Below are 24,147 nucleotides of genomic sequence, written 5' to 3'. Positions count from 1 at the left end.
CACTCAACAGTTCACCTTGTTATATAGTAATCTACCCACCCCAGTTGTGGTACTCTGGTAGATTCTACCCCTAACTTTCCTATTTTGTCTAAAATCAGAGAGTCCTTTAAGGTAACCTTCCTTTTCCATTTCAGAGAGAACTGCCTAACTCAAAAGGCATCAAGGCAAGGGAGGGAAAGAGACTGTTAGGAGAGGAGCAGCTCACCTTATGCCAGAAGGAGGGATGAAAGCAGGAAAGGAGGGAAAAAGCAGCTGGCCTTTTACGATAAGGGCTATAGCGGCAGCAAGACTGGTAAATAAGAGCTTAGCCTCACCTGGGCTTTAATCCCAGAGTTGCCATTGACAATGTATTTCTTCTTGCTGCTCAGCATAGTGACATTACCAGCCCTACTGCCACCTCTCCGGTCCAGGGACCCTTGTGGGTAGGCCTTTAAACTTTCTTCATCAGCAATTCTGTTGGCTCTGGTTCCAGCTAGCTCTTTTTTTTTTGGGGGGGGGGGGCTACCCTTCCCTGGAATCCCTGAAGCAGCTCCAACAACCCCTCCAGCAGTAGAGCCCAATTTAATAAGGCTTTTCTGTTAGTGGCTCATCAGCCATTCCTAGTTCTGAGGGCTGCTTTGCTTTTATTTTTTTTTTCCTAAACACCTCATTACACGGATCCTCTGACCTCTAAACCTTAACAAGTCCCTTGACAAGGCCCAACTTGCATGTGCATAACAATAGCTTATTTATATAACCGGTGCACTTCTTTGCCTGCTATAATTAACTTGCTAATTAGGTTCCTTTTTAACCTTACCTCCTCCTTTTCCTTGTCAGATGATTTTAGTTAACCTAGTCTCATTAGAAAAAAATTAACTACAGAGCCACTAAAACAGTGAGGGAATTTATTAAGATGGAAAAAAAAATAATAATGGTGCCAAGTGCTTTGGCAGTCCCTAACCTACACTCTGTGTCCTTGGGTTAGTCAGACTGGGGACACTGGTTTCAGCTCTGTCACCAAAGAAATCAACTTCTTCGGTCGGTTGCTCTACTCTTAATTGTGCATCTTTTATACAAGTCTGACATTTGGTTTCTAGTCCCATCTCAAGATTGTTGCTGATTAGGTGTTGAATGACTCTGTTTGATTTTCTCAAAAAAAGCTTTTCAAAAACTGTGTTTTGCTGAAGGTGTGACTACAAAGGGGAGTTTCCTATTTCCTCAAGATTCCCCAGAATCGCAACAACTTTGTTACATATCAAATAATGAGTCAAATGAAAGGGCAAAGAATAACATTATTTGTTGATTTCTGAAAGGGACCCAGTGAATAGGAAAGCTACATTCAACAGTATGTTCACAGAGACAGGAGTGGGAATGTGATTTGAATTCTTCCTAAAAAAAGAGACTGCTTGTTGCACACAAGAAAGAACATAAAATGCTAGGTTCTTTTTTTAGGATAATCTTTATTTTGAGAGAAAAGGTCTCTGGAAGAAGAGAATAAGGGGAGAAGAACTGATATCTATTAAGTGCCTATAATGCACAGCCCTGTGTATATGTTACTTCTATAAATCAGTATAAGAATCTTAAAAAGTAGGCATTATTATCCTCATTTGACAAATTAGGAAAGTCGAGCTCCGAAAGAACAGATAATGTGCCTGAGGTCTCACAGCAAACAAGTGACGGCACTAGAATTCCAGCCTGTGTTTATGTCAGAGCCGAAGCTCTTTCCACTATACCACACCTACGATATTAATCAAAAGACCAAAAACTCCCCTGGCCCTAATCTTAGGTGCACTAGTCCCACCTCATTCCTCTTAATTTATATTTAAATTTATTTAATTTAAAACTACTCTCTAATTTACTTTCTTACCAGATTGGGTCTCAGAAATGACATCATCCCAGATGATCTTGGGCCCCTATCAAACCACAATTCTGAAATGGCTCATCATATAAGATAAGCTCCAGAAGGAGGTACATACAGATCTGTACCAAATAAAAGCAGAAGACATTTTTGGATACTATTACTGATAGGAAAAGCCTTACCAGTTAACAAGTTTATCTAACAAAGTAGTTCTCAAACTTTAAGTGCATCAAAATCATCCAGAGGGCTTATTAAAACACATTGCTGGGCCCCACCCCCCAGAGTTTCTGTTGCAGTAAATCTGAGTGGGGCCCAAGATTTTGCATTTCTAACAAGTTCCCAGGTGATGCTGATGCTGCTGGTCTGGGGGACCACACTTCGAGTACCCCTTCTCTAACACTTTCTTCAAGCATGACTAAAGCAGCCCTAATTCTCTTGACTCTCTCCTTAGCCAACCATTTTATGCTATCTGTGGCTAAAACCATGGAGGCATATTCATAGGCAGAAAAGAAAAGGTTATTTGAAAGGTCAGAGAATAGAATGAGGTGATCCTTTCTTTATACTCAACCAAAGTATAAAGAGAACTGGGTTTAATTCTGATTTCTACAACTTAAGGCTGTTGAATAGACAGTTAATGCATTAAGAAAAATCGGACTCATGGGGAGGATAAAATATCTATTTACCCTAAAGAGGATCAGGCCAAAAGAAACCAATTAAATCCTTTTCAAGTACATAAAGGAGTACAACAAAGGATGATGATCAGAGGTACTGTCTCTCTGTATGTGTATTTCTTAACATCTGCATCACATAACAATCTGTAATCCTCATTTATAAAATGGGAACAATAATATCTACTTTGCCTATCTCAAATGTGTGCCGAGAAAATACAATAAATGTATGTGAAAGGGTTTTAAAAACTACATAATGATACACAAGTATAAAATATTAACACTTCTATTCTTTTAGAAGGTCAAAAGTTCTTCATCTAGAGTCCATGGATGTCTAGAACTGCCCCCCCAAAACAGAATGCAAAAATTCTGTGTATGAGTCTATTTTCCTGAGGAGAGAGCCCACAGTTTTCATCAGTTTCTCAAATCGGTCTCTGCTTTAAGTGTCAATCCTGACCTAAAGTTATAGTCAGGCTACCTCTACCACCATTTACCAGATACCTTAAAGGTTTCCGTCGCACGTCCAAGTAGATATGGTTCAAGCATTCTTAGAGACATCTCTCCCTTCCAAACCAAATGAGCTGCTTGAACAAATTCTTCACCTATAGAAGGGATTATTTCTAGCCAAAAGAAAATCAGGTAACCAGCTGGCTAGGTACTCAAGAAAGTCAATCAGATTTCCTGCGGAAAAGTACCAAGTACTTCATAGAGCTTGGGTGGGAGGAGGAAATATTAAAACATAGGAACTTAAAAAAAGGTTACTGCTGATCTCCATGCATATAAGAGGAGGCATTTCACCTATCAGTAGGGATTCAAGATTTCTCAAGGGAAGCAAAAACATATTAATAAGGACAATCTTTAAAAGGATGTGTTCCCCAACATTTTAGCAATAAAACTGCCCGAACAAGGCTAAGAAAATACTTCACATGAAAATAGCTGAGGAGCAGAGGCTCCAGCAGAAGTTTTCCAGTGACTGACTGAATGTTAACTTGAAGATCTACCTTGTCAATTCTCGAGATTGGGGTTCTTCAAACTTCATCCTCATGTATTTCCCTGCTGGGAATCAGAGATGTGAGTACTGTCAGCTGCTGTCTGTGGTCTGAGTCCTATTCTCTGAGGGATATGCAAATCCCTTTTTGCTGCAGATCATTAACAAAAAGGGAAGTATTAGAATGTACCTTCTCTACTAAATTTTTCTCCTGAAAGAAAGTTTGAGAGGCTTGCCGTATTTCCTCTAGAGACAAGGATAGTCTCAGCGGAAGTTTCATTACATTAATATGTAAACTGGAACATGAGTCAGACATTTGTTAAAACTTTCTTTAACTGAAATTTTGGCCCAACATGGGAGCTGGCTGCAGGGTTTTCTTTTGGGAATTAAAACACACTCTAACATTTATTTCACAGGTAAGGTCTGGAAATCTATAGGCAAGACACCAGAGGGTGCTCAGTGGCTCTCTTTGCTGGTTAAGTGGATATCGATGGCAGTCTAACACAGCACTTCCAGACCAGGTGAGAAATTAATGACTTATGTGGTATCTGAAAGAAAGGCTCAAGAGGTTAGTCTTTGGCAAGGAAAAGACAGCAGATGAAAAGCCCCTCCCTACTCTTTCTTGGTGTTGTTAAAAAAATCTACTGATCAAAGTTATTTTCCTGGGTTTTGAGAAAGAAGGGCCAGGAAATCACTAAATAAGAGAAATGCCATACTGAAAACAAAGCAAAGCTGTGCTTTATTAAAGAAAGTTTTCTAAAAGCTGGGAAGTCCTAGGTCATATCCCTTAAGCAACATCACAGTAATTCCTTTAGGACAGTTTTCTTGTTCACGTAAATAAAAAGAAGGTAAGCAGGAGCTCCTCTTGAGAGGATGTGCTCAGCAGGTAAAGAGAGTGAGGACTATTATTTATGAGAATAAGAGTTACTATAAAACTTTTATTGATTCTGAGTTGACCACACTACTGTTCGGTGGAATTCTTCTGTAATAGCCTTTACCGAAATACCAGAGTTTAATATCTTAATGCAGTCCCTCTCCTAAGAAAACCAAAATTCTTGATCTCATTTCTTGTTATTAATGAGTGGTTGGAGATTAAAAAACAAACTTCAAAACCCAAGTAGAACTATTATATGAATTCTTTCCATTAATTCTACAACACTACATTATTTGAAATAAGCCTGTGGATGGGTAGGATTTCTTTGCATCAAATGTTTTAAAACTGATCACAAGGTTCTGAAACAATATTAAGAACAACAGCAGCAATAACCCTAACAAAAATAATAAACAAGAATTGTGACAGCAAGAGTTGAAATGTAGGCTCCTCAATTGGGCTTTTGTTAGGCCTACTATCTGCTCAATCTCATTACTGATGGTTATTTCTTTAAATCCATAATTCCATAAACACTGAAAAGAATTTGGAATATGTTATATACAGTCTAGCCAGTTTTCCATAGAGAAATATATATATACAGTAGTCCCCTCTTATCTGCAGTTTCACTTTCTGCAATTTCAGTTACCTGCAGTCAACTGTGGGTCAAATATTAAATGGAAAATTCCAGAAACAAACAATTCATGTTTTAAATTGTGTGCCAATCTGAGTAGCATGATGAAATCTCACACCATCCTGCTCCCTCCCGCCTAGACTGCAGCATACCTACGCTATATACGCTACTGGCCCATTAGCCACTTAGTAGCCATCTTGGTTATCAGATTGATTGTGGCGGTATCGCAGTGCTTGTGTTGAAGTAATTCTTATTTTACTTAATAATGACCCCAAAGCACAAGAGTAGTAATGCTGGCAATTTGGACATGCCAAAGAGAATCTGTAAAGTGCTTCCTTTAAGTGAAAAGGTGAAAGTTCTCGACTTAATAAGAAAAAAAAATAGTACGCTGAGATTGCTAAAATCCACAGTAACTTTTATTACAGTATACTGTTATAATTTTTCTATTTTATTATCAGCTATTGTTGATCTCTTACTGTCCCTAATTTATAAACTTTATCATAGGAATGTATGTATGTACAGGAAAAAACATAGTATATATATATCGGGTTCAGTACTATCTGCAGTTTCAGGCATCCACTGGTGCTCTTGGGATGTATCCCCCGTGGATAAGGGGGAACTACTGTATATATAAAACACAAGCCAGTATAGACTGTAAGAAATTAGGCAAAACCTAGAAGAAACCAGACAGTTCAGAACATAAGGATGGTTGCTGTTTTTAAATCAAAAGATGAAATTGGATCTAAAATATTAGGTTTTATGTGCTAGTTCTTATCAACAAATAAGTCCTTATTATCATTATATTAAAAGTATTTATCAGGCAAATATGGAATTTTGAAGAATAGTGCCAAAAGAGCTATAGTTCCTGCCATTTAGATATACACATATAAAGAACAGTTGGGGAAATGTTCTGACTGGAGGGAAAAAAAATGGGCAGGTAGGGGAGAAACATTTTAAATCTTTTTAGAGACTTGAGAGAGCACCATTTCTATAAGTTCTGTTTTGTTTTGTTTTTTTCCTCACTATTCTTTTTCTTTACCCCCATGAGAAATAAACTAAGCATCTACTTGCAAATAGAATGCAAAGCAATCGTAGAATAACACAATGCAGGCAGAACACCAGCAGCAGTAGGGAAGCTCCAGCCCAGCACAGACAACCAGGCAATAAGCTGCCTCTGGCCAGGCAGCTCTCAGACCTTCCCCAGCTTCACTCATAATTAAGAAACAGGGGTGATCCAGGACATGGAAACTAATCAGAAATTAGAGTAATAACTGTTTTCCCAGCCACAGATCCTGGTAGGGACTTCTCACAGGTGATCTCTGTCACCTGTCAGAAATGGTTGCCGCATTATCAAGAAACAGAAGGAAAAGCAAAGCGACCAAAGAACTCACCATCCACTCAGGCATGTTAAAAGCTGAGGTGCCCTCATTACCGTCCCACTTCTCCATAGTGCAGGCTTGAGTAATATATGTCCTGAAGCAAAAGGGAAAGCTGGTTTGGAAATGCCAGGGCTTTCTGAGTGCGCAAAAGCAGAACCAAACCTAGTGATTCAGAAGTTCACAATGTCTAGCAGAAGCTGCATCCCCTTTCACAGAGGCTTCCTATTCAAATCAAGATCACTAGTCAACTGCCCGCCGAGTCCCTTACTGGCCAGCTTCAAACCTCTGCTTCTGATTCAAAATCAGAGCTGATGCAAGGTTCTGCACCCAGGCACTGAACTTCCTACAGGACACTCGCTGTTTAATGCCACCCAAACACTCTACCCCCACTTTCCTAGTGGGGACTTTCTGTAGCAACAGTCAGTCTTCCTCTCTTTTTCTGTGTGTAAGGCACTTGTTAATTTTTCTCCTGCCCCTCACAGGATGCGTCACTGGAGGTGCTGATACCAAGATCAATAAGGATTGAGGTCAAGAAGGCACTCCCATTTCTCAAGAGTTGCTTGATTTGGATCAGTACAGTAAACAGGCGTTTCCTTGAAATCAAGAGTTCCTTATGGCTTTCAAGTTTAAACAGCTAAGGGGAAGCTCCCCCATCTGCTCACACTAGGAGTCTGGCACCAAACTCAGGCATATCTAAAGTTAAATTCTTATTGGACAGGAGATTTGGATGGAGCCAGGGAAGATCTCTTGCAAAATCAGAACTCATTAGAAGCTCTGAAGAAAGTTCTGGGAGCACAACTCCCTCTACTGGCTCCCTGTGCTGTGTACAAGAAAGTCTAAGGGACTTCAGCAACAGAAATAACATAGGTGCTGATTGTAAATTAGCTGCTTCCCTGAGGCTAGTCAGGAGCTACCACAGTGTAGGTTTAGAGAGAGCCAGAGTTTTCTCAATCAAGACTAGTGCTGCCTCAAAGTCCCTATCCAATGCTGGTTTTTACTCGCTAGGTTTGGTTTCAGGAAGAAATAGGATGCCAACACAGTAGCCCTATACACTATCACCTGAAGGGACCCCAGTTGTTGTTTCCTCTCTATTTTCCCATACCAGCTCCCTCCTCTCTGCACCCTTCAGAAATTTGGAAATAAGACAAAACTAGAAAAAAGGTGACCTAACTTATTTTACCTGCGTAGTTCATTCCTAGAGTATAGTATCCAATGAGAGTACCATAGATTTCAGGCACAAAGGAAGCCCAACAAGATATGCCTGCTTTGGTCCCCTTCAAGAGACTCTTAACAGTGTTAATTCCCATTGCAGAGGATAATTTCTTTGGAGCTGATAGTCATGATATTATAATTAGGATTATAGGTTCATTGCCTTTTAGGGCCTTCACTGGTTAGGAGAATGGTCCTTTAGATGTAGAATGGAGAAGAAGGTAATGTGTAGGGGAAGAGGTATTGTAGGGTGCCAGAGAGGGCAGAATTCAAATGACTGACCTGGATGTCTAGACTAGAGAGAAAGGTAAGTGAAAACAGAAGGGGACTGTTGGACCAGGTGAATGTAGAGGCATCAAAGGATTAGAGATCACAGGGCAAGGGGAGATCAGATGCAACAAGAAGAGAGAACAGCAGAGGTGGGAGTAAAGGAAGCTGTGGTCACAGAGGAGCTATGGAGTGAAGCAATTTTGAGTGATGACAAGATACAGAAGGTTGATGAAATGCAGGAGTGATAAGGCCCTCTGAGGTCAGGGTGTCAATTCTGATAAAGCCTTAGCTCTTAACAACCTCCAGTTATTGTCCTCTGGTCTTCCTTTTAATCCAAACTTCTTAATAAAATGAGAAGTTACATCTGCTGCCTAAATTTCCAATGGTATCTTTCATCTGTGTTTTAAATGCAACATATCTAAAATCAAAACGATTGCTCCATCCTTCCTTTCCCTCCACCCTCCAAGCAGCAGTTTCTTCTCCCCACTTTTCTACCTCTGTTCCCTCAGTCAACCCGACAGAAAACCTCAGTCATCTTTGACTTCCCCCTTTTCCCTAGTTCCCAGAACAACCAGTTGCCAATTATTTTCGAGCCCTCCTCTACAAAGCCTCTCATCTATCCCTCCCTGTCCACTTTCACTGGCCCCTAAAAATCGTCTATAAACCCCTTCCAGGAGGATCTTCTGCTACATATCCTTATATATATATTCTATCCCCAGGTAAGCTGTATTACCCGCTATTTCCTCAATGTGAGGACTGCACAGCATGGCAGCAAAGAGCACTGGTTTTGGAATAAAACAGACCTGGGTTAGAATCCTGGCTCTGCCACTTACTTAACCTCTCTATCCCACCAATTTTCTAATCTGTACAGCAGGAATAATAATCTCACAGGATTGATGCAAGGATTTAAAAAGTGTATATACACTAAGTAATTAATTAAATGGCAGCTCTTACTTATGGGTTTATTAAGCTGTGTCCTTTTCCACGTCAATGCCTTTGCTCATGCCATCTTCTCAAACTGAAATGCATTCGTTCTGCCTTCACTTCCATCATCTTCATTTATTCAAATTCTTCAAGGTTCAGCTCAAATGATAATCCTGCCATGGAATCTAACCTCAAAACAAGAATCTCCCTTCCCTCTAATATTGTTCTATGGTCATATCACTATTTTTACCCTTCCTCATATTATAGTCACTGTGTACAGGTGTTAGATTCTAGGCTTTTCAGGGGTTTAAGCCAGCTTTGATTTGCCTACAGTGCCTAGCATATAGTAAGGGCTTAAAAAATTGTCAAATTTTGTATGCTGTATGTATACCTTATAGTACTCTGGGGGTAACTTGCATAGTCAATGTGTTCAATATATTTATGTCCATTTTATAGGATTTGGAACATTATTTTATATATGCAGGGATGTAGTTACATTACTGACCACAGCTATGACTTATTTGTGGTGAGTCCTTAGTACGGTTTTAATCCTTAATTATAATATTATCTCTGCATGAATATATAATCCACTTTCTATTGCTTGATCTGCACCAATTATAAGCCCTTATGATCTGTATCATAATGAAGCTTTTAGGAACAAATCAAGGCCAAAAGACTATTTTACTGTTAGAATGGAGCCCAACCCTTAAAATATTTCAATGACCATACACAAAAATTAACTCAAAATGGATCAAAGACCTGAAGGTGAGAACTGAAACTATAAAACTCCTGGAAGAAAATGTAGGCAGTACACTATTCGTTACTGGTCATAAAGGGATCTTCTCGAATTCCATGTCTACTTGGACAAGGGAAACAAAAGAAAAAATAAACAAGTGGGACTTCATCAGGCTGAAGAGCTTCTGCAAGGCAAACAAAACCAGGATCAAAATGAAAAGGCAACCCACCAGCTGGGAGAAAATATTTGCAAACCATGTATCCGACAAGGGGTTAATCTCCATAATATATAAAGAACTCCCAAATCTGAACAACAAAAACACAAATAACCCAATCAAAAAATGGGCAGAGGCCATGAACAGGCATTTTTCCAAGGAAGATATACAGATGGCCAATAGGCATATGAAAAGATGTTCAACATCACTAATCATCAGGGAAACGCAAATCAAAACTACACTAAGATATCACCTTATACCCGTGAGAATGGCTATAATCACCAAGACAAAAAATAACAAATGTTGGAGAGGATGTGGAGAAAAGGGAACCTTTACTCCCTGCTGGTGGGAATGCAAACTGGTGCAGCCTCTATGGAAAACAGTATGGAGATACCTCAAAAAATTAAAAATAGAAATACCTTATGATCCAGCTATCCCACTTCTGGGTATTTATCCAAAGAACTTGAAATCAACAACCCAAAGAGACTTATGCACCTCTATGTTCACTGCAGCATTATTCACTATAGCCAAGATGTGGAAGCAACCCAAGTGTCCATCAACAGATGATTGGATGAAGAAGATGTGGTGTATATATACACAATGGAATACTACTCGGCCATAAAAAGAGACAAAATCGTCCCATTTGCAACAACATGGATGGACCTGAAGGGTATTATGTTAAGTGAAATAAGCCAGACAGAGAAAGACAAACACTGTATGACCTCTCTCATACGTGAAATATAAACCAACACACGGACAGAGAGAACAGTTTGGTGGTTACCAAGGGGAAAAGAGTTAGGGGGTAAGCACAAGGGGTGAAGGAGCGCATTTATATGGTGACCGACAAATAATAATGTACAACTGGAATCTCACAATGTTATAAACTATTATGACATCAATAAAAAAATATTTCAACGATCAGCAAATTACTAGATTATTGGTGCTCCTGTTGATGTTTTGTACATAATCATTTATTAACTAAATGGAAGATAACTTGTCTCATGGTGGTGTTAAAACATGGAAGAAAATGACTTTTAAAGAAGACAGGATTGGGAATAAAAGAATAAGCACAAGTAAAATATGTCACTTTGGCAGGCTGAACTAAATGTCATTTTAGTTGTGACATTTTCTTTTGTTTTTTTTAGTGTAAGTTTTAACTAAAATCGACTTCATTTGAAAACTGCAGCCTCACTACACCTTTCTATAGTGACTCTGAAACAAAAATAAAACAGTAGCTATACATTAATAGAACTGAAGGTCTATTAACTGAGTGGGGTTGTATAAGGCATAAGGTATAGGTATAAGTAATAGTTATGAAGTTGTTTCCAATCTAATTTCATTTTACCAGAATGTGCCTTAGAATATACACCTATGGCAAGGGCAGGAGTGAGACCAATGCACATAATTATCTACAATAATCACCCTTAACATGTAGGTGAGAAGTTTGCAAATTCTGAAGCAAGTTACACAAACTGCACCCATTCCTGCAACCTTTAACCTTTATAATAATTGACCAAGTGTATGAAAAGCTCAAAAGAATCTCATTTTCACTCCAAGAAGAACAACTTGAAGTTCTGTGTGCCAGTTGTGTTCCTACCGGTGGTGACTTAATAGTAGTATCATCATTAATGAGGGCAAGCCAGGTGACTTGCCAGAGTTGAGTATATGCTTGGGTCTGGAGGGGAAAGGAAAGAAGTTAATATTTCCAGGGGTCAAAGTCAAAAAGAACCAGGCAGTGGTGAAGAAGTAACTACAATGGCAAAACAGTTTTAACAAGAGGTGATAAATCTGTAACCTAGTGAGTCATGAGGCACAGGGCAAAAAAATAAAAGAATGTGACCCCGTCCTCTATTCCTGGCTTGTCTCTAATGGTTTTATTCGAGTTTGGCAAGTCACCTAATTACTCTCTTCTTCAGTTTCCTTATTATAAAACGAGGGGAGGTGGGTAAGAGTGGACTGTGGAAGGTTAGAACTGGTTCCTTCCAGTTCTGACGTTCAGTATTTCTAATCCATCTGGATTCTCTGAGGTTAAAAGAAAAAGCAATAACTACTCCTTAGTCACCTAAGTTACAGCTAACTGTAGAGGCCAAGCTTCCTAATCACCTAAGTTCAAAGTTCCCTCTGGTCAATTATGCAGATGGCTGGAATTCCTGGGCCTCAAATTTCCCTTCCCCTTCAATCTTGAAATGCCAATGCTACCAGAGCAACTGGAATTGTTAAATGCCCCCCTACCCTGCAACCTTAATATTAGGCATCCTACCTCTCAGTTCCTCAGTGATCTTAAGACTCATATCTCACAGGTATTTTAGACTCAACATGGAGATATCACCATTACTGGTAAAGGCTAGTACAGGCTTTAGAGTTGGATAGGCTTGGGTTTGAAGGCTAGCTCCATCACTTACTAGCTGTGTATCTCCAGTAAGCTATATAACTACTTGAGCCTTTGCTTCCTCATCTGTAAAGCAGGATAATAATAATTTCTTCACATTGATGTTATAAAGATTAAATAATACATATAAATACATAGAAAAAACTTAGCATAGTGCCAGGAAGCTATTTTGTCCAAAACTAGACATAGCAGAGTAGTACCAGACTGTCTGGTTTGAATCTTGACTCACCACTTACTGAGTAACCTTAGGCAAATTACTTATCCTCCCTGTACCTCAGTTTTCTGATCTGTAAAATGGGGATATTAAGAGTATCTACCTTACAGGATTGCTGAGAGGATCAAATAAATTAATATATATATTGGGCCGGCCCTGTGGCTTGGTGGTTAAGTGCGCGTGCTGCGATGCTGGCGGCCCGGGTTCGGATCCCAGGTGCGCATCGAGGCACCACTTCTCCGTTCATCCTGAGACCGAGTCCCACATACAGCAACTGGAAGGATGTGCAGCTACGACACACAACTATCCACTGGGGCTTTGGGGGGAAAAATAAAATAAATAAAATCTTGAAAAAAAAAATTAATATATATAAAGCACTTAGAACAGTGCCTGGAACTTGCTAGTGCTATTTAAAATTTACTATTATTATTAATAAATATAACATGTACATCCCTTAACACATCCAAATCCATCTTCTCTTCTCTTTTTTTTTTTAAAAGATTTTATTTATTTATTTATTTTACCCCCAAAGCCCCAGTAGATAGTTGTATGTCATAGTTGCACATCCTTCTAGTTGCTGTATGTGGGACGCGGCCTCAGCACGGCCAGAGAAGCGGTGCATCGGTGCGCGCCTGGGATCCGAACCCGGGCTGCCAGCAGCAGAGTGCGCGCACCTAACCGCTAAGCCACAGGGCCGGCCCATCTTCTCTTCCTATACATGGTGAATTAATTCATTCAATCAAACCACAAATATTTATTGGGTGCCTATCTTGTGCCAGGCAGCATAGAAAGACAGTTGCTGCCATCACGGTGCTTAAAGTCTAGGCAGAGAGACAGGCAATTAAATAATTACAATAAAAGTGTGAAAATGATAACGTAAGTATAGCGTGCTATGGGAGCATATGGCAAGTGTACCAATCATGTGTATTGGGAGTGTGGCATTTGAGAAGCTCTATTTAAGCTGAAAAGTAAAGGATGAGCAAGAGGTACCTGGTGTGTGTTTGGTGAGGGGGGGATTGAGAAGAGTATTCCAAATAGAAAGAAGATGTACTCTCTCTCTTACACTCTGTCCTTTCTTCTTCACACCAGCTGTCTAAAGCCTGACCATCATCATATCCATCTAAATCAGTGCTTTTTAACTTAAATGTGTATACAAATTATTTGGAGATCTTATTAAAATGCTGATTCTGGCGCCAGCCCAGTGGCATAGTGGTTAAGTTTGCATGCTCCACTTCAGCAGCCCAGGGTTCACAGGTTTGGATCCCGGGCATGGACCTACACACCACTTGTCAAGCCATGCTGTGGCAGGCATCCCACATACAAAGTGGAGGAAGATGGGCACGGATGTTAGCCCACAGCCAAATCTTCCTCACCAAAAAGAGGAGGATTGGCAACAGATGTTAGCTCAGGGCTAATCTTCCTCACCAAAAAAATAAATAAATAAATAAATGCTGATTCTGATTTAGTAAGTCTAGAATAGGTCCCAAGATTCTACATTTTTAACAGCTCTCAGATGATGACAATATTGCTGGGATTATACTTTGACAAGGGCCTAGATAATTCTATCCCTGTAATAGCCTACTTCAGTTTGTTAAATTTAACTTATTTATATGTGATTATTATCAGCACAATTATTTTAAAATCTGATCCATCATTTCCTTGTTCATGATGCTTCAAAAGTTCCCCACTGTCTTCAAAATAAAATCCAAACTCCTTAGCATGACACACAAGACCCTTCATGACTTAGCCTCTGCATACCTCCTGAGCCTCAGCTCTCTGAATTTCCCCACATCCCCACTTTGAAAACACACACACACACACACACACACACACATCTTTCACAATTTAGCTTAGCCGTAACTTCCTTTAGTACACATTTCCAGCTCCTGGTCTTGGTTAAGAATCAATTCTAGGGGCTGGCCTGGTGGTATAGTGGTTAAGTTCACGTGCTCTGCTTCGGCAGCCCAGATGAGGACCTACACACCGCTCATCAAGCCATGCTGTGGTGGTGTCCCATACACAAAAAGTAGAGGAAGACTGGCATGGATGTTAGCTCAGGGACCATCTTCCTCAAGCAAAAAGAGGAAGATTGGCAACAGATGTTAGCTCAGGGCCAATCTTCCTCACCAAAACAAAACAAAACAAAGAATCAATTCTTTGAGTTACTGAGTAATCCTCCAGATGGATCTCTATCATTGTTGATACTATAGCTCATCATTTGTCTGTTTCTACACTGGAACTGCAAGCAATTTGAGGGCAGAGATTATGCGTCTTATTCCTGTATTCCAAGTCCCTAGCACATAGTAAACAACCAATGAGTATGTGCTGAATGAAAAAATGACTTAATCAAAGAAGAGCTAGCTCAAAGAAAAGCCAAAAATGAGTAAAATATAGGACAGGCACCTGAAAGGTAAAAGGAAGGAAAAGGGAATCAGGTATGAGTAAGAACTGAAAAAACTATAAATAGAAACATCACTATAACAAAATTATGCCCAGTATAGCTAAATGTACGTCCTTGCCACTGACTAACCCAATCACTGTTTCTCAGATAAACAATTAAGCAATAGAGAGACTAAAGTACCCTAAAACAGGCACCAAACGACCTCTTCCACTCTCTGTTAAGTCCTCTAGAATCTAGGAGTGGAGTGTGGACTTAAATCCTCAAGACCTCTGACATAGCTAATAGAGCTCCACTTAGGTCAGAGTTCAGCTTGCTGCAGTTAGCACCTCCAGCAAACACTGTCCTCAAAGAGGGGTCAAACTTAAACTTGAAAACAATCAGAGTAAGAGCCGAAAATTTGCATTCAGGGCCCTCAATTTTATCATAGAGTTGGGGGAGGGAGGTGCGGTGGGAAGGGTATAGGGTAAAATAATGAAGCATAATGCCATTAAATAAATGTAGAATTTTATTTAGCATATCACCATATTCTTTTTCTAAAAATAAACTTTTTATTGAAGCATAACTTACCTGTAAAAGAAGTACACAAATCAAAAAGCTACAGTTCAATAAAATTTCAAAAGTCAACACACCTATGTAACCACTACCTAGACAAGGAATTAGAGCATTACTTGCACCCTAGAGCCTTCCCTCATGTCCTCTTTCAGTCATTAACCTCACTCCTCCCTAAAGGTAATCCCTATCCTGATTCCTATCACCACTGATCAGTTTTGCCTATTTTTGAAACTGATATAAATAGCATAAAAGATGTACTCTTTAAGTGCCTGTTTTTTTTTGCTCAATACGTTTCTAAGAGTTATTTAAGTTTGTTGCACTTAGCAGAAGTTAATTTATTTTCATTGCTGGAAAGTATCCCATTGCAGGAATAGTCATAATTTATTGAATCTATTCTCCTGTTGAAGGCTGTTTCCAGTCTGGGGGCCATAAAAAATAATGTTGCTATGAACGTTCTTATATACGTCATATGGTGCCCATATGAAAATATTTATGTTGGATATATATATATCGAGGAGTTAAATTTCTGGGTTATAAGGTATGCATATGTTCAGCTAGGTTGACAATGTCAAACAATTTTCCAAAGTATTTATACTAATTTATACTCCTATGAGCAAGATATCAGTGTCCCAGTTGCTTCATATCGTTGCCAGTGCTTAGTATTTTTGGTCTTTTTACATTTTAGGCATTCTAGGTAATGGTATCACATTGTGATTTTAATCTGTATTTCACCACCACTACCATCATGACCACAACTGAGCACATTTTTTTTAATGGATTTTATTATGTTGAGGTACATTTCCTCTATACTCACTCCGTTCAGAGTTTTTATCATGAATGGATGTTAAATTTTGTCAAATGCTTTTTCTGCATCCACTGAGATGATCATGACTTTTATCCTTCATTTTGTTAATGTGGTGTATCACACTGATGGATTTGTGAATGTTGAACTATCACTGTATCCCTGGAATAAATCCCACTTGATCATGGTGTATGATCTTTTTAATGTATTGTTGAATTCAGTTGGCTAATATTTTGTTGAGGATTTTTGCATCTATGTTCATCAGGGATATTGGCCTGTAACATTTTTGTGTGTGTGTGGTAAGATATACATAAGATTTGCCATTTTAACCACTTTACCATGTACAGTTCAGCAGCATTAAGTACATTCACATTGCTGTGCAACCATTACCACCATCCAACTTCAGAACTTTTTCATTATCCCAAATTATGCCCAGGTTAGGTTGGCAATGTTTCCACAAATTTTTAAATTCTGCACAATAAAGTGACTAATATTTTATAAAGTGTTTGGGAATAAGATTTTGTTTTTACCAAATCCTTATTTTGTATGATTGGAGTACTGTCAATGAGAGAGAGTGGTAACAGATGTTACTGGAAAGGTAGGCAGGGACTGATCATGTAGGGTTTGCAGGCCATAGAAAAGTTTTAATTTTATTCTAAGAATAATGGGAAGCTACCAGAGATTTATATTTTTAAAAGATCACTGTGGCTACTGTAAGGAGAAAAAACTGAATGAACATGAATGGAAATGAGATGACTAGTTAGAAGATCATTAATATATATGAGAGGTGATGGTAGCTTAGGTTAGGCTAATGGTAGTGAATGGACTTACGACATGTGTTGGTGGTTGGTTCAACAGGACTCGGTAACAGACTGAATGTGAAAGGTGGGGAAGACGTCAAGAATGACGGTCAGGTTTCTGACTCAAGCAACTAGTTAAATGGGGATGCCATTGATTAAAATGGGGAATAGGGGAAACATAGATGTGGGAAGAATATCAAGACTTCAGTTTTGGTCATGTTAAATCTGAGATGTCTATGAGATATGCAAGTGGAATTGAAATAGCAATTGAATACAGAGTCTGGAGCTCAGAGGAAACTCTAGGCTGGAAACATAAAATTAGGAGTTACTGATTTCACCCATTTCTATAATTTAAATCCCATTATACACAGATCTATAAAACCATGGGAATAGACATAATTGCCTAGAGAGGGAAAAAAGCAAACAAACAAATACGATTCAAGTCTGAGCCCAGATCCACTACACAGGGTAGAAGAAGAAAAGCCAGCTACTGACATTTGAAAAGCAGCCACCAAGAGAAAAATCCCAGGAGAACGGTGTCACTGAAATCAGGAAAAGAGATTATTTCAAGAAGGAAAGAGTGGTCAGCTATTGCAAACACTGCTGAGAAATTTAACAAGATGACAGCTGAAAATAGTTATTAGGATTTGGCAACATGGAGGTTTTTGGTGACTTGGGGGAGTGATGTGGGTGAAAGCAGGATTAGGGAAAACCGAAGAATGACTGGGAGGTTAAGTAGGAGAGAGAGTTTGAACAGACAAGGTCTTTGAAAAACTGGGCTGTAAAGCAGAGCAGAAAGATATGGAAATAACTGAAAAGGGATTACAAGTCAAAGGAAGTTTGGTGTGTGTGTGTGTGAGTGTGTGTATGTGTGCTTTTGTTTAACAAGATGGTTACTAGAGCTTGATTGAACGCTGAAAGAAATGATCCAACAGCGGGGAGGATGAAAGTGTGTGTGTGTGCGTTGTGTGGTGTGTGTATGTGTTTAAAGGGGTAAACAGGGAGAGAGGGAGAAAGGTAATTGGGGTTGCCAGATAAAATCCAAGATGCCCAGAATTTCAGATAAATAACAAATACTTTTTCAGCATAAGTGTGTCCCAAATATTGCATGGAACACGCTTATACTAAAAATTATTCGTTGTTATCTGAATTTCAAATTTAACTGTGCATTCTGTGTTGTTATTTTTGCCAAGTCTGACAACCTTAGGAGTAAATCAAGAAGAAAAGTCTGAGAAGATAAGATGGGGATCCAGGGCCCAAGTGGAGAAATTGTTCTTAGTTAGGATTAGGAATACTTCCTTTGTTATAGAAAGAAAAAAGAAGGAATAGATGTAGGCAGCTTTATAGATGATGGTAATAAGATGAGGGAATTAACATCTAAGAGCACCCCTCCCAACAACGAATTATGACATAACATCAATTAAGGGGGGTAGGGAGGAAGGGCTGTGGGAAAATTGAGAAGCACGAAGAGAACTGGTTTATAGTAATCTAAAAATAGGTAACTAGCAGTCACTGAAAGTTTCTAAGTAGGGCAGTACTATCTCTGCATAATGATATGATAAAAATATGCTTAGGAAAGATGCATTCAAAGAGAATGTGGCTGAAAGAAATGGGAGCAACTTGAAGGTCTACTTTGAAGATGGTTACAGTCTGGATTTCCAGATTACGACTATATGAATGAAAAAGAAATGACAAATTTGAGAAATCATATAAAGAAGAACTAACAGGATTTAGACAAAGATCTGGATGCAGAATTGAAGGAGAGAAAAGTATAATATACATATGAGAAGCCATTTTCAACATAGCACATTCAAATTCCATGCATTCAGCAACTTACATCATTACTACTTTTATGTTTATGATAATAACCATTATGATTATTTTTCCATGGCACTTTTGTGTCAAAAAGTTCTAATTAATTTCCAAGATCTTTTGCCTTTTCTCATTCCCCATGAAAGTCAAATAGGGAATATTCTAAAGAGTTCCAAAGGAAATCAATCAACCATAACCATGATTGGAAGCAGATCTTTCTACATCCAAGGGCAGGATATTATATATTTAAAAGATTCCTAATAAGAAGCAAAAATTGTCCTAGAATCTGAACATTACAGAAAACCTGCTAAGTGGATTGCCCCCTACCATCCTCCACATAACAAATAACCTACTGTCTAGCAGCCAATTTTTAGAAGTTGTGTTGATGAATGAGCTAACGTCTGTAAGACACTTTAAAGTCTTTGGGGAATTTAAAGTCTTTGGGGAAAAAATATAAAATACAGTAAATTCTCACTATTCATAGTAGTTATGTTCCAAAAAGTCACCACAAACACTGAATTAGCCAATACTGAAGCAATGCTCCTATGGAAAATATAGGGTTAGGCTCCTGTGAGCCTCTGGTCACAATATTTTTGTCAAATGATCAACAGATAACCTTGCTTTATGTGTGTTTCTGTTAAAGACACCTTATTTAATATATACTGTTGATTCATTAACATTGAACTCTGAGCCAACAGCACTAAAACTCATGGCTGAATGAAGCTTATTTAACACACATATTTTCTCTATAAAACACATCACAGCCTTTTTTGTGCTTAGGAACACTAGTCAGCACTTCAGCACAGAATCTGGGGGACATTTTAAACAGCGAAATCACCAAGACAAAGCATAAAAATACAAAAAACACGGCACTAAGTAGACCATGAAAAGGACACTTTGATGAGAGTATGAGAGCTTAAACAAGAAGGCAGAACATTGTCTTGTTTGACCTTAGATGGGAACATACATGTGAGGGGACTCAAATTTTTTGCCACTTTGCACATGTCCATGAAGGACCACTGAAAAGACCACAAGGTTTTTTTTAAAAAAAATATGGGTTATTGGGCTGGCCCAGTGGCGCAAGTGGTTAAGTGCATGCACTCTGCTTCGGCGGCCCGAGGTTTGAGGGTTCGGATCCCAGGCATGCACTGATGTACTGCTTGTCACGCCATGCTGTTGCTGCATCCCATATAAAGTAGAGGAAGATGCGCACAGAAGTTAGAAGTTAGCTCAGGGCCAATCTTCCTTGGCAAAAAAGAGGAGGATCAGCATTGGATGTTAGCTCAGGGCTGATCTCCCTCACACACACACACAAAATATATATATATATATATATGGGTTATTTATTTATTTATTTATTTTGTGTGTGTGAGGAAGATTAGCCCTGAGCTAACATCTGTTGCCAATCTTCCTACTTTTGCTTGGGGAAGATTGTCGATGAGCTAACATCTGTGCCAATCTTCCTCTATTTTGTATGCAGGACGTCGCCACAGCATGGCTTGATGAGCATGTGTAGGTCCGCACCTGGGGTCCAAACCCATGAACCCCGGGCCACTGAAGCAGACTGCGTGAACCTAACCACTACGCCACCAGGCCAGCCCAGACCACAAGTACTGATTTTGGGGTTACAAATAAATTTTAGTGAGTAGGCAAATTTGCAAATACAGAATCCAAGAATAATGGGGATCGACTGTACTGCTGTGTTCACTTGCTCTGGATGATTTCAGGGCAAATTTGCTCTGATTTTAAAGGTTATGAGCTAATTCTAGCCTGCACATGTTGTAAATAACCTCCTGAGGTCTATAAATCACCTCGATTTTGCTTCTAAGTGCAGTTCTCTACAAGATAAAGATGCTCTAGTCAAAATCTTCTGCCAAGTCTAGCAGTGACAGAGAAAGTGGAAGAGAATTCAATCTTCTTAAAGCAATGCTGACATTGTAGTATTAACAGGAGTCTACACCTGGTTGCAAAAGAAGGTCTTACAAAATGAAGACTAATCAGGGGCCATATTCAGACATGCAAGACAGCCACTACCAAATAGTCATGGCTAGGCTTGGGCTACTCTGCTGCTGAAACCACCCATGCACACAGATAGGTCAATACAACCTAGTAATTCTGCCATGTTCCCCTACTCAGCCCTTTTTTCCCATCTCCATAGCAGCCATCAAACATTCTCTACTCAAGTGTCCATCTATAACATCTAACCCTTACTCTCAGTACATTACTCACACTCCTATTCCACAGAGAAAATAAAACCATTAGATAGAAAAAATGTTTTCAACTTATGGACACCAAAGCCTATAGCCTTACCCACATCTATCTTCTGTTATATCCCTTCTGTTTTTGTGTGTGTGTGCTTGTGGGGTTTTTTTTTGTGAGGAAGATTAGCCCTGAGCTAACATCCATGCCCACCTTCCTCTACTTTATATGTGGGATCCCTGCCACAGCATGGCTTGAAAAGCAGTGCATACATCCGCGCCCAGGATCCAAACCTGCAAAGCCTGCGCCGCCAAGCAGTGCGCATGAACTTAATCACTACACCACCAGGCCGACCCCTCCCTCCTGTTTTAATGGAAGAGGATTCTCTCTGCCCATCTGTTATGGACTAAATTTGTCCCCCAAAATTCATATGTTGAAGCCCTAACTCCGAATTTGGCTGTATTTGGAAATAGGGCCTTTAGGGAAGTAATTAAGCTTAAATGAGGTCACTAAGGGTGGGGTCATAATCTCATGGGATTACTGTCCTTATAAGAAGAGGCAGAGGCCGGCCCCGTGGCTTGGTGGTTAAGTGAGCGCGCTCCGATGCTGGTGGCCCGGGTTCGGATCCCGGGCGCGCACCGAGGCAGCACTTCTCTGTCCATCCTGAGGCCGAGTCCCACATACAGCAACTAGAAGGATGTGCAGCTATGGCATACAACTATCTACTGGGGCTTTGGGGGGAAAAAATAAATAAATAAAATCTTTAAAAAAAAAAAAAAAAAAAAGAAGAGGCAGAGACACCAGAGAGCACTTTCTCTCTGCAGCACACAGGGGAAAGGCCATGTGAGGACACAGGGAGAAGGCAGCCATCTATAAATCAGAAAGAGAAGCCTCACCAGAAACCAACCCTGATAGCCCCTTGGTCTAGGACTTCTAGCCTCCAGAACTGTGAGAAAATAAATTTGTGTTGTTTAAGCCACCCAGTCTGTGGTATTTTGTTACAGAAGTCTGAGTAGACTAATTTGTTAGCGCCGTCAAGTTGATTCTGACTCCTAGCGATCCTGTTTACAGCAGAGCTGAACCTTGTCCAGTCTTTTGTGTGCCATCCTCTCATCTTCCAGTGCTATATCAGACAATGCTCTGCTGCTGTTCATTGGGTTTTCGTGGCCAATTTTTCCAGAAGTGGGTGACCAGGTCCTTCTTCCTAGTCTGTCTTAGTCTGGAAGTTCCACTGAAATTTATCCACTATGGGTGACTCTACTGGTATTCGAAATACAGGTGGCATAGCTTTCAGCATCACAGTAACACAGAGCTGCCATAGTATGACAACCCACAGATGGGTGGTATGGTTCCCCGACCAGATGACAAACCCCAGCTGTGGCAGTGAGAGCTCTGAATCTTAACCATTAGACCACCAGGGCTGGCTAATACACCATCTATATCTAATCCCTCCAACCAGTGTACTGGATCAAATAAATTCTCTCTCACTTTCTCAGAGACTGCTCTCTGTCAATTATCCCCTCTCACTTCTGTTTCTTCAAACTTTCACCCTCTACTGACTTCTTCCCATAGCATAGAATATGTTCAAGTTTCTCCAATCCCCAAAATAAATAAATCTTCCACCTTCCTCTTTCAGCAGCTGCTCTCTGTACTTACCTTCAGAGCAAAACTCCTTGGCTTTCTTTCTTTTTTTTTTTTTAATAATTTTATTTATTTATTTATTTCCCCCAAAGCCCCAGTAGATAGTTGTATGTCATAGTTGCACATCCGTCTAGTTGCTGTATGTGGGATTCGGCCTCAGCATGGCGGGAGAAGCGGTGCGTCGGTGCGCACCTGGGATCCGAACCCGGGTAGCGAGCAGCGGAGCGCGCGCACTTAACCGCTAAGCCACTGGGCCGGCCCTCCTTGGCTTTCTAAGTTCACTATGTCCCCCATTCTTTACTTTCCATTCACTCCTCAATCTACTATAGTCTAGCTCCTGCCAATCCACTAAAACTATCTGTGCCAAGGTCACTGTCTTTGTTTCTAAATCTAATGGAGACTTCTCAGCTTACTTTACCTCTCAGGATTTTGGAACTGTTAACACCTCTTCCTAGAAAGACTCTCTTCCCTTGGCTTTCCTGACATTATACCCATCTTTTCTTTGGTCTCCAAGATACCTTCCTTTTCAATTTCCTTTGTAGCTTTTTTTAATCATTTCTGGTCTCTTAAATGGAGGAGTTCTTGAAGATTCTAATCTCTGTTTCCTCTTCACTCAAAACATTCTCTTACTCATATCCATTGCTTCATTTACTATTAATGTCAGGTAACTTCCAAAACTCCGTATCTAACATCTCTCTGAGCTTCAGTTCTAAATGGACAATAACCTACTTTACTCTTTGATGGCTTTACTCTATGATGTTACCATAGGTACATCCAACTCAACATATCTAAAATTATTTGCTTACTTTTTCTAGTCGGGGAGATAGACAAAAAATAAGTAAACAAGTAGATGAAATAATTAAATTGATGGTAAGTGCTATAAAGGAAATGACCAAGAGGCTAAAGTAAAGTATAAAAGAAAAAAACTACCTTCAACAGAATGATCAAGGAAGGCATCTTTAAGGTGATTAACACTTGAGCTAGGACCAGAAGGATGAGAGAAAGCTTGCTATATGAAAGGAAGGCAATAATAATTGCAAAGATTCTGATGTAAGAAAGACCTTGGCATGTTTAAGGAAAGGAAAGACAATTTGTATGGTGAGAACTTTGTGAATGAAAGGGAGAATGAGCTTGCAAAGACAGACAAAAGCCCAAACATGAAGAGCCTTATAAACTAAGATAAAGATTTTGGATTTTATTCTAAGTATAATGGATGTCATTCAAGGATTTTAAGCAAGGGAGTGACACAAAACAATTTATACTTACATGTGCTGCTCTGTGAAAAATGGATTACAAATGGGCAAGAAGAGAAGATCAATTAGAAAGCTGATGGAGCAGATCAAATGAAAGACGATAGTAACCTGGAGTAGGCTGACAGCAATGAAGAACGAGAAAAGCAGACAGATTGAGGTAATTTCAAAGGCAGAACTCATAAGACTTGCCTAATAGACTGGATATACAAGATGAGAAAAAAGGAATAAAGATTGACTTCCAATTTCTAAACAACTGGGTTGAAGGCGATTTACCGAGATGAGAAAAACTTGGGTGGAGTGAAAGAGATAGTTTTATGGGAGAAATCAAAAGTTCCACTGGACACATGCTAAGTTTGG

At 39.5% G+C, this 24,147-nt stretch overlaps 1 protein-coding gene across 5 annotated transcripts in view; it reads right to left on the bottom strand.

The window, feature by feature from the left end:
- Positions 1-24,147, bottom strand: part of AHCYL2 (adenosylhomocysteinase like 2) — a 170,721-nt gene that overhangs the window by 48,115 nt on the left and 98,459 nt on the right. Inside the window, exon 1 of one of the 5 annotated variants that reach the window (XM_014784929.2) lies at positions 6,387-6,756. The exons of 2 other annotated variants lie outside the window; for them this stretch is intronic. In XM_014784929.2, coding sequence (XP_014640415.1) covers positions 6,387-6,443 — 57 coding nt within the window. In that variant the 5' untranslated portion in view covers positions 6,444-6,756. Of the gene's footprint in view, positions 1-314; positions 387-6,386; positions 6,757-24,147 lie in introns of those variants that run through there. 2 more of the 5 variants (XM_004418697.3, XM_004418696.3) reach the window with 2 other exon arrangements.

The sequence above is a fragment of the Ceratotherium simum genome, chromosome 1, assembly GCF_057802395.1.
Source record: "Ceratotherium simum simum isolate JZ-2026a chromosome 1, ASM5780239v1, whole genome shotgun sequence".
NCBI classification, from domain to species: Eukaryota; Metazoa; Chordata; class Mammalia; order Perissodactyla; family Rhinocerotidae; genus Ceratotherium; species Ceratotherium simum.
This window is presented reverse-complemented; position numbering and strand designations above follow the sequence as displayed.